Below are 11255 nucleotides of genomic sequence, written 5' to 3' on the forward strand. Positions count from 1 at the left end.
TTAAAGGGCAGTTTCTCTACCAGGATCCACCTAAAGGATATCTTGTTCCTGTAAACAAAGCTAGTTACAGTGGATACCTGCAGTCTTGTTTTACACTGCATGAGTCATACAGCCAGTTCACTGGGACAGCTGGGTCTGGCTCAATCACATAGAAAACCAAATCACGTAGCATGATAACGCAAGCCAGAAACTGACCTCAGTGATTCATCCAAAAACATTCCTCACACGAGGGCTAAAAGCTCGAACTTGGCATCTTTGCCACAACAACAAGATGGATAGAAATGATCGCCCTTCATCATAAAATGCTTTAATTCTTTGGAGACACCCTGTGGGATAGTTTTTGATGATCACATCGTTGATTCATTTCACATTACTAAATCATAATCTGGACCTTAAGGTGACAGAAAACCAGGACTTGACCAGGGCTTTTCAAAGTGCCATCACAGCAAACAAAAAAGGCATTAAGTACCACATGCACACATTTGAAAACAGCAAGTAAGCACACAAAATGAAAATTAGTCATTTAAAATATTAAAAACTCATCTAAGTAAGAGATAAATCATCTTAATTCTAATGAAGAAAAAAACAATTGTGCAATACACTTCAAAAGCCCCTTCTGGCCTGTCCTCTGCAGAAACATGTCTTTGTTTAGAGTTCAAAGAAAAGCATGACTGCAAAGTGAGATTGTAACAAAGTAAAGCAATGTTACGCAATGTGAACGTCAAACTGTACAGTAAAAACATCTGGGAACACTAAAGCACACTCATCGGGCTTCAGGACTTAAATGGTGAGCTAAAAACTTCTTTTCAAAATTCTTTTGGATACATTAAACAATTCATAGCAAATTTTCATTAACATACGTAGTGTTTTAAAATGACACCATAGATGCTTGCAATGATCTTTCTTCTTTACATATTGCCTTAACAGGCACATTATCAATAGCAGAGATGATAGCACACAGGTCTCAGAGCTTCTTTGTAAACAATTATAAAAAGTGCTTGACTCATTCTCACTGTCTTTTGACGTGATTGGTCTCATGACATTGCGAGATGTTTCTTGTAGTTTCTAATTGTGTCTTTGTCCATCCAACACGCACAGAAAAGTCTTTCAAACTGCCGTTTCCCTGACGTCTTTGGCTTTAGATTCAGCAGAGTCAGGGGTTTCCTCCGCTGCGCCAGCTGGACTCGATGTCTCCCTGGAGCCTGCAGTGGGGGAGCTGGTTGTACTGGGTTTGTCTGGCTTTGTGTCCTGTGCCTGGTCTGAGGCCAGCTTCAGGAACAGAGGGACCTCCAGCTGCTCTTTGGTCAAAAGGCCTCGCTGGTCATCAACCCTGCAGCACTGAGCCCTCGTCAGCAAGTCCAGTAACCCTGATACACACAAAATATCGAGGACATTGTTTCAACTAAATAACCGTGCCGTTTTAAATCTGCCTACAGTTTTTAGATTTTATAGTTTGTAGTTCGGCAACATAGATTATTTTGAAAAACAATTGTGTAAATATTAATTAATGACCACACCACTGGCAATAATACTAGGAGTGGGCTTTAAAGACAAAATGTTCCATCAATTATATATTGCATATGAATGTAGTGTCATGTCGAACCAACCCTACAAGATACTGCTGAGATGTCTTACCCTCCATTTCCTGTTTTTTACTGGGCTTGGGCTGAGTCTTGGCTCGGGCCTCCCCCCCAACTGCACTCACTGCTCCTGCCTGTGACCAAAAATAGATTTAGGTGTTATCAATGCATAAAATATAGCTTCACAGGTTTTAAATCCTTGTAAAATCCACTAAAGGAATAAACCTTTTTATGAGATCGGTGCCTTGGGCTGTGTCACAAATGGCTTCCCTTTTACATTTGCATTACATGTACATTGTATTTGTTAATGTGTGAATTTTACAAAATGGGTTGAAAGAAAATGTCCATAGTATGTACTTTAAAAATATTCTACCTTATACAAATATCTATACAATATTTGAAACCAAAAGAAAATGCCAAACATGTGTTAATTATTGTCTAAATAATAATAATAATAATAATAATAATATTATTATGATGATGATGGTTGCCGCCAAGGTTGTGTCTAAAATGACTCCCTTGTTCACGCATAGCCATGGTCTTCATTATATTCTTATTTAGATAATCACTAGAGAATCTCAGCAGCTCACCTTGCATGTATGACAGTATGTCAGTATTGGAGAGAGGTCGTTTTTATTTGTTTATGTTTAGCTGTTTATTAACATGCCTCACCTGTGTGGGTGTGGCTGCAGCAGAACCACTGCCCCTGGAAATGTTGGTCTGGTCTCTTCCTGTACAAACCACATGAAAGACATTTATTTTTGAACATTATTGTTTTCACTTCCAGTAGAAAACTAGTCTGTCGGCTGCTAATAATGCTACAGACCCGAACTTCCCTTTGTGTTAAACACCGACATAGATAAATAAAATATTCTTGAAAAGAAGAATGAAACTGGTCCTTCTCAGAAACAACCTCTCTAATTTAATCCATTCCCCTCGTCCTAAATGCACTGAATGGGGCCGAGTTAAGGAGCACTGATATAAAGTGGCGTTGGTTCTGGTCTCCTCGCAGTGGGAAATGAGGTGAGCCAACTCAAAGTGGCACAGCACTCAACAAACCAAATGGACTCAGACATTTTAACCCCACAGAAATGAATGAAGATGCAGAGAGAGAGAGACGCAAAGACATCAGAGCAGGAATAAAACAGAACATGCAGCCAGCGATGCAGAATAACGTTAAAGTTGACGGTGAAAAGACTTTCTCCTCGGCCCCAGATAAGAGCAAGTGAAAGCCAAGACCCATTAAGAAACAATTAAGTGAGTAAGAAGGCACAGCCAGAGTTCAGACGGCAGAAGAGAACACACACACACACACACACAGCATCCCCAACGTGTCACCCACATCATCAACGACCAACAGTGGCCGCAGGGCGAGAATGTGCCCGATCCGATCTGATCAAACCCATTTCATCTACTCATTGGCCAATAGGTTACTTTCATCCTGTGGCTGCTGGTGCTCTTGGGGGAGCAGTGTCGTTATTAATAAATAATGTCAACATCCCCGTTGAAGTAAAACATTGGGTTCTAAAAGAAAAAGGTCAAGTGTATTAACCTTTTGTTGTGTCCAGCCGGAGAGTCTTATTGGCCAGTCTGAACACAGTGCCGCTCATGTTCACAGGCTCGTCACTTCCAACCTGAAAGGAGCAAGGAAATAAGACATGTCTAGACGAGATAAAATACACATTAATGAATTACAAAGATGGCATAATCCTTGTCACTTATTCCAATAACAAAATGCTGCAAACGCATAACATTTTCAAGTTAAAATTACAGATCTAATAGGTATTAACATGATTAGTAATGTTTAAGTGAATGCTTAGCAGCGGCTGCTGCTTTCAGAAGGAGAGGCAGACGGTAAAGAAAAGCACATTTTAAAAGTCTACTGCTTTTAAAAGTAAAGGTGAGTTAATGTACATTTATGAGATTATTGCAAAGTAATCAGTTTGGTGATTCTTCTACAATTAAGAGAAGGTTTTATCAATCATATACTTAGCTGAACAAAACCCTGTCTCCATGATGTGGCTTCATTCAGACATTCATACACTCACCATGGTGACCAGGGCCTCTTGTGGCTTGAGGTGATGTTTCTGCAGCACCGCAGTGAGCGCTTCCTGCAGCGTCTTACTGGACTTCACCATGATCCCCACCGTCTTACCAGTGGAGACAATCTCCAGCCTGAAACACGCATGCATTTCAAAAATCTCGTTCCCACAGTACACAAACGATAAAGACCGTTGGACAGCAATAGAGCATCATTAATCGAATAAAACTAAATCACACAAAGCCAGCCACCAAATGATATGAATAAAAAATGAATTCAATGCAAGCGATGACTAATCTATGTCTGGTGTGAACAGAAGGACTTCTCTCTGATATGGTGAGAAGTTGCATGCAGTAGTGGCGACGAGGGTGTGAGAGTTGGCTAAGGGTTACGAAGAAAAAAGGAAAAACGGGAAGTGACTCACGCAAACATCACCCTGAGCTCCAGAGAGACCTGCTGGTCCTTCAGTACCGAGCAGTCCTGGTCCAGCGATAAGGGTTGCTGCAGAGAGGGCAAAGGTGCACCAGACAGAGAGAAGCAACTTTCAGAGACGACAGCATCAACTGGGGATACTTTCAGAAATGAAGAGGTAGTGAGAGGTTGGGAGACTGTTAAAACAGGAAGGGGGAAGTCATCCTTCTCATACCACCTGTTGCAAAATAACTTTGCAGTTTTTGAAACCTTTGAAAAGATTCTTGATTTAAAGCTGGTGCTGCAGACGGAGCAGCTAAGTCCTCACCTTGTCCTTGCCATGCAGGTAGATGATGACATCCTTCAGCGGGAAGCCTCTCTTTTCACACAGGCTAGCCAGCATGTCTTTGATGGGTTGGCCATTACGCGTGGGGGCCAGCGAGGCACTGCCATCGGGCAGGTAGACACAGCAGTAGCCCCCCTCCATCCCTATCCGACCTCCACCGCCCGATCTCCCATTCTATGCCACAGATGGAGAGGAAATAACAGCAAACAGTGCAAAATATACTTCAAAACAAGTGAGGCACTTCATGTCAGATGTTCTTCTGAAATGAGTTGTCTTCTTGAATACAGTATTTGGTCATCCATGTGTGCCCTCTTGCACTAACCTCTATCTGTCTGTAGAGGGAGCCGGGCCCCACACTGCTGCTGCTTGATTTGACAGACAGGTGGGACTCTTTCTGGGAGACTGAGCTATGGTTGTCGGATGCATCTATTGTTATCAATGAAGGAAATGAACAAAGACAACTTGTGAGAGAAAGTCACAGGATGTAGATCAAGACAGAACTTAGGCGCACAAGATCTGCCACTACCTCCCCAGGATCCTCTTTTCTGTCCCTGTTTTTCCGAGGCAGTCTCCTCACCTGGCAAGCTGTTGGAGTCTGACTTCTTATTCTGTTTGAGACGAGGATAAAAGAAATGTAACGGCAACATTTAAAAACAGCTACCATGGTTTGTGTTTTCCCTTTCCTGCCCCTCAGTCCATGTCCTCCCACTCTACCTTCTTGTCACTTAAGGGGCTCCTGATGGCCACGTCCTCCCAGGATCCAACGTGGCCCGGCTCTGTAGAGAGCTGAGGCACAAGTTTACCTCCTACGATTCCCAAGGTGCAGCTGTGGTAGAGAGGGGAGCGCACAAAGCGCCTGTAGCTGTCCATCTTCATCAGTTTAAATATCTGACACAAGGGGGGACAGTTAAACAACACGCCAACAATTAATCACTGCATTACGGAGACAACATGGGAGCGTGGACCTCAAACAGACCTGTGTTTGGGCCTTGTTGAACATGTCGGGTGTGGGCTGTCCCAGGTCCTTCTCCTCGGTCTTGGCTGTGTCATCAATGTTGACTGAGTAGGGAGCGCTGTCAGACAAGTAGGTGTTGTAGATGGAGAGAGCGGCTGCTTTCATCTGGGAACACAACAGCTCCCATCAGACTGAACCCTCCTGAAGATTAGATATGAACTAAACTTTGTTTGCTCATCATTGAGTCTAATCTGACAAGACATCTTTTAACCAGAATAGATTAAAAAACGCCAATTTCCTTTTGGATCTTATGAGTATTTAACTGAGTTTAATTGAACAAACACAAAGTCTGCCTGGAAGGTACAAAACAGTTTAACAGCCATATATAGATAGATAGTTGAATACGAATATAGCATAATCATTAAATTGAATATATATTTGAATTTAATGATTATGCTATGCTAGAGAGATAGATAGACTAACATAAAGGCAATTTCAAAGCTAATTAAATTTTGCATCTGCCGACTGCAGCAACACTACTGAAATAAGTCGTTTTAGCATTCTAATAAAGAGTATTTATTTATTAGAACAAATTATTATACAGATCTAAATAAAATCACAAATGATAGGTGTGAGATGATTCACTGTTAGAAAGCAGTAAAAATTGCCAACATACCTCGTCCAAGGAGCAGGCCGGGATCTTCCTGAATCTTTCACAAGCTTGCCAGAATAAAATGTTCTCCGCACTCACCTCAGACATCAAGAAGGACTGTGGAAACAGACAGGTACGCCATGTATGAACACATATGGCAGGCCTTGTAAGAGCTTGCTGGAAAACAGCCACAGTAGATGTATTCCTGAACATAAAAACCACAACATATACACGTTCCGTGTGTCTCACCGTAAACTGGCGGACTCCAAAGGGGTCCTCCAGGAGCCTCTCAAAGGAGACGGCCCAGCTCAGCACACTGTTGGTTGGGCTGGCGTCGCTGCCCGGAGTCCCTGGAAGGCTGCAGCTGCTGCCTCCACAGCCCCGTGCAGACATGTTCAACTCTACAACACAAAACACACCCATTTATCAGAAGAGAAAAGCATGACCGAGAATGAGATACGTTCTCTTGTCGTGCGCAGACATGTTTAAGTTCGGAGAAATGCGAGATGTACAGGATTGTCAGCATGCACGCTGGTCTTTCATGCTTACCTCCGTCTGACACTGCCTGGCTCTGTGAATAGAGAGACAGAGCGATAAGGTAGAGAACAACCCAAAACTAAACATCTGATAAGATGGAATACTGCACACTGAGGCTGCCATGGACTACTATGGTTATAATTCCAACATTCACGAATAACAAAAGGAATTATACCGAAAAAGGCATTTTAATTCTCCTAGAAGCTGCACTCAAAAGTAGAGCACAGAACAAACAAAACAATGTATATGTTCAGTACATTTAAATATTACAGTAACAGCTTTAAAATACTCCAAATAGTTTTAATACAGAAGCTAGACACATGTACTCGCACACAGAGGCATACATTTAGGAAGTGAGATGTGAACACCAGCTGCACATTTTCTGCCTTCTGTGTAACAACGTAGTGCAACTAGTCAAGCCGTTTCACAGGAAGTGGTTGTGACACTGACGACAATGGCTCTCATTCAGCTTTCAGAACTCACGAAATTCACATCTTGTAAAAAGTTCCGTTTCAAGTTGAGCACTTTCACAGTTAAATACTGCCAAGAAATTCTCACATATGTTGCACACGACCCTTTGCTGACTACCGTACATGCATACTCAAGTATCAATGTACCTAGATATTGATTAAAACAAACACTAAGGAGGTATTTCAGAAGAAAAAAGAAGATACGCAGGTCAACTGTGTCTGTTTTAAGTTCAGGGGCCTTCACACAGAAAGGCCCTTGCTCAAGAATCTAATAATACTGAAACATAAATGTAGGGGTCCTGGGTTTTAATGCAGAGGCCGTTCTGTCTGAGTTTCCTCTGGGTGCTCCGGTTTATTCCTAGGGTGAGCGTGTCTGTACACCTGTGTAGTTCAGTCCAGTGAGTTGCAACCTGCAGTGTACACTACAAGTGTAAAGGTTTAAATATTGTCATCATTAACAGTTACACACACTCTGACTGTCCTTTGGGTAAATATAAGATTAAGGGAACTACAGGAGGTACATTCAACATTTTACAATCAATAAAATCCATCCATTTTCAATACCGCTTATCCTCATTAGGGTCGCGGGGGCGCTGGAGCCTATCCCAGCTGACATAGGGCGAAGGCAGGGGACACCCTGGACAGGCCGCCAGTCCATCGAGGGCACATGTAGGGACATACAACCATTCACTCTCACATTCACACCTATGGGCAATTTAGAGATCAATTAACCTGCAGCATGTCTTTGGACTGTGGGAGGAAGCCGGAGAGCCCGGAGAGAACCCACGCTGCCACGGGGAGAACATGCAAACTCCACACAGAAGGACCGCTCCGACCGGGAATTGAACCAGCGGCCCTCTTGCTGTGAGGCGACAGTGCTAGCCACTACACCACCATGCAGCCCAATCAATAAAATATCATTTTTAAATTTAAAAAAGCGATCTGAAGGGTTATATTTCCACCGGAATTTAGCATATTTTATCAAAAGGGATTATATGGCTGTTTACACAGAAATGTGTTTTACATTTTAGAAATTTACAAAAATCTTCACAAGTTTATATTCATATAGCAGTAGGCTAAATCAAGTCACTTCTGCTGGTTTGTTGTGGTCATTCTTACTTTTATTTTCATTCTTCATACGTTGTAATATCTTCTTCATTGTGAATTGATGTCGTTTTTGAATGCTTTGGTTTCTACTATAAATAAAGCTGCACGTGTAGGAATGACAGACTTCAATTTCCCTGATCATTTTTAGCTTCGGGGGTAGTTTTATGAAACATCTTAAAATGTGAATCACCTCTTGAGGTTAGCTAAACTATCTTGACTTTATTTCTGTATTGACCTATAAAAAAGGTATCCACATCAAACGTCACTAAGCAAACTATTGAGCACACATGTCGTAATGGGAGTGAGAGGATTTTTTTTTTTTTTACTCAGAATCCACTAATGTGACTAAAAATTCCGTATAAACCATGAGACCGAGGCCCACCTCCTGTGTGGGAGTAGACAGTAAAAAAAACAAGATATACTGTACGAGTGATCATTTTAGTGTGAGCAAAAAGAAAGTGTTTCACAACAACTCAAAGACAACAGCTCTTGGCATTTGATAATCTCTGCCCATATAAGGTGGATATAGGCTGGCAGTTTCTGCAGGTGGCGCTCCACTGTGGCTCCACCTCTACACTTTCTTTGCGTCACTGCTCAAACTCTGGCTCCAAAAACACGACATGTCGGTGCCTACAAATACAGTCTGCAATGAAAACAACTCATCAGTCTTGCTTGTGCACCGTTCGTTCTCATACAGTCAGAAGAGAAATAGCCATCGATTAGGATTCTCTGCAAACCCTTTGGAGACACAAGATATGCAAACTCACGTGAGGGAAGAGTCTGATGCAGCACAACTATAGGCACGCTTGCAACACACACACACGCACACGCACGAGGCCTGATCCATTGTCAGTAGTTACACTCTGTTCCCTTCTGAGTTGTTAAGACGGACAATACAAGCAAACACAATAAACCGCTCCCCCTCATTCAGTCTTTACAATAGTAAAGATGTAGAAATGATGTAAAATGACATTCCCGTTTATCAAATCATGACACATTCAGAGTCTTGACATTCCTCTATGCAAGAGCTGATAACGCCTTCTTCGCAGACCACTGGCTCCAAAGAAAAGCTGCACCACTGCAACAAAATGTACTGAACAGAAGATTACTCACCATGTGGCCAGCAGGAATCCCTAAAGCATTGCAGTTCTTTGCCATGGTGGCTCACACACCCGACTACAAGATGTGACGGCACACCGTTAATAAAGTGCTCCACCCAAACATGATGCACCCTCTTCACACTAAAATTCATCATTTTGGGTCTTCCTGTCACTTCCTGCCTGTGAGGGAAGTCTTGCCATAGCAACGAGCCACAAAAGAGGAAGTATGGTTACTGTGATCAAACTGCTCTCCGCCTACATCTTGAGAAACACTATGATGTGGGAACACAGATGAGACAAACGCACCCTCTTCGCTTTTGATGTCAAGTTACTTGACACAGCTTACAACCATTATACAATCTAGACAGCAATTTATTTATTTTTTTTCAGAATGTCAGTGAAGTTTCATTGTACTTCATTGAAATTTTTACATGAGAACTACAAAACCGAGACTGCTTTATATTTACTAGGTTAATGAAGATGTTAATTAAAATAAGTCAAAATCATAGTATTCTCTAAACATCATTGAACTTCTACAAGATGTAAGAGTAACTTTACATCTCATAAACAATAATCAGACTTTTTTTAAACGATGTAGTTGGGTACACAGAGCACGTCATTATAGGAGCGATATTCAGCTGCAAGCATTTCAATGAAATGATAAAAGATTCTAACTGTCAAAATATACACTTTCTCTATTGCCAAACACGGTTCTGAGTGCGTGCGTGCGTGCGTGCGTGCGTGCGTGCGTGCGTGCGTGCGTGCGTGCGTGCGTGCGTGCGTGCGTGCGTGCGTGCATGAAATGATTGTCTTACCTTCTTGTCCATGATGCCAGTGACTGTGGCGCAACAGTTGTCATATTTCCTTAATTGCTGTTGTGCAGCAACTTTTGCCAGGCGGGAGAATCTGTGATAAATTCCTCTGAAAGCGAACATCTTCAGGAAAACAAGGTCAGACGAGAGAGGGGAAGGCGCTGGAAGTCAACAGGTCAGAGTTACTTATCTGAGTCCTGACATGCACAGTACTAGCTGGGGACCCCAGCAGAAGCAAGACATTTTAATTGACAGTGCACCTGCAACATATTATCAATTAGCTTCCATGTGTCAACAACTTTCCTGTCCACTTTTGCTTAGATATCAACGCATTTTTTGTTACGTGCATCTTTTGAGAAGAAATGTTAAAGTACATATTCAACATATATAAGCTACTTGAATTCACGCCACAATGGCAAAGCATCCTTTACTTGCAACGCAATTTATCTTACACACAAAGTGTAGAGGGAAACAGTAAAAGGAAATGAAAACACTAAAATGGTGGCATGAATGAACACTCGAGGAGTCAAAAGAACTGCAAGTCTCTCTCGCTGTTTCTCCCAAAGTGGTGGCAGAAGAAATGTCGTGCTGGTTGCCTCACTAAACAGCAGTTGCCTGTTCGGCTGATGTAACCGATAGAGTCGATGGCCTAGTGACGCCATCTCGAGACTTTGTCAAATTTAAGAACAAAATGTTGTCATCTACTTTAGTAGCAGGTCGGTGATTATACTAATATTATAATATCACAGTAGCCTGTTAAAGCAACACACTATGGTCATCACGCTAAGACTAAATTAGTTATTCCTATTATAGAGCAAAACTGCTCAGTAAAGTAAATTATTAATCATTTAAGAGCTTTGTTGTATATTTTACATATTTTAAAGAAAATATGAAGAAGTAATTATAAATTATAAAAACAGGAATGCCCTTTTACATTACTTTAGGAGCTGCAACTCTCTTGTCATTAATTTAATATTTGACAATTAAAATGAATAAACATCAAGGGAAATGGAATCTTGTCAGACAGACACAGTCACCTCATTTAAGAGTAGACTTAAGACTTTCCTGTTTGATAGTGCTTATAGTTAAGTCTGAATTAGATTTGCCCTGGTCCAGCCCCTAGATCTGTCTATCCGGGGAGAGGGATCCTCCTCTGTTGCTCTCCTGAAGGTTTCTTCCCTTTTTTCCCTGTGAAAGGTTATTTTTGGGGAGTTTTTCCTGATCCAATGTGAGGTCCTGGGACA

At 41.8% G+C, this 11255-nt stretch overlaps 1 protein-coding gene across 2 annotated transcripts; it reads right to left on the reverse strand.

Annotated features, from left to right (window-relative positions):
* Window positions 1-291: 291 nt before the first annotated feature.
* LOC117737258 (regulator of G-protein signaling 14-like) lies at window positions 292-9402 on the reverse strand. 2 transcript variants are annotated; one of them, XM_034543030.1, is made up of 15 exons: window positions 9213-9402; window positions 6535-6556; window positions 6235-6386; window positions 6010-6102; window positions 5355-5498; window positions 5093-5266; window positions 4956-4986; window positions 4701-4804; window positions 4361-4552; window positions 4046-4122; window positions 3629-3755; window positions 3133-3214; window positions 2253-2311; window positions 1636-1714; window positions 292-1367 (listed from the first exon to the last, which is right to left on the reverse strand). In XM_034543030.1, the coding sequence occupies exons 1-15, from the start codon at window positions 9255-9257 to the stop codon at window positions 1108-1110; spliced, it is 1641 nt and encodes a 546-aa protein (XP_034398921.1). In that variant the 5' UTR covers window positions 9258-9402; the 3' UTR covers window positions 292-1107. The 2 variants fall into 2 exon arrangements, with proteins under 2 accessions (XP_034398921.1, XP_034398920.1); XM_034543029.1 differs by having other exon boundaries at window positions 4905-4986; window positions 9213-9400.
* Window positions 9403-11255: the final 1853 nt, after the last annotated feature.

Source organism: Cyclopterus lumpus, chromosome 10, assembly GCF_009769545.1.
Source record: "Cyclopterus lumpus isolate fCycLum1 chromosome 10, fCycLum1.pri, whole genome shotgun sequence".
Taxonomy (NCBI): Eukaryota; Metazoa; Chordata; class Actinopteri; order Perciformes; family Cyclopteridae; genus Cyclopterus; species Cyclopterus lumpus.

Bases quoted from the DNA above. Each gene is read 5' to 3' on its own strand.
- LOC117737258 (XM_034543029.1), bottom strand. From the start codon at position 9,257: ATGGCAAAGAACTGCAATGCTTTAGGGATTCCTGCTGGCCACATG. The intron at 4,805-4,904 runs GTAGTGGCAGAT...TGATAACAATAG, and splicing joins GAAAAGAGGATCCTGGGGAG to ATGCATCCGACAACCATAGC. The intron at 1,715-2,252 runs GTGAGGCATGTT...TTTTGGTCACAG, and splicing joins CTGCAGCCACACCCACACAG to GCAGGAGCAGTGAGTGCAGT.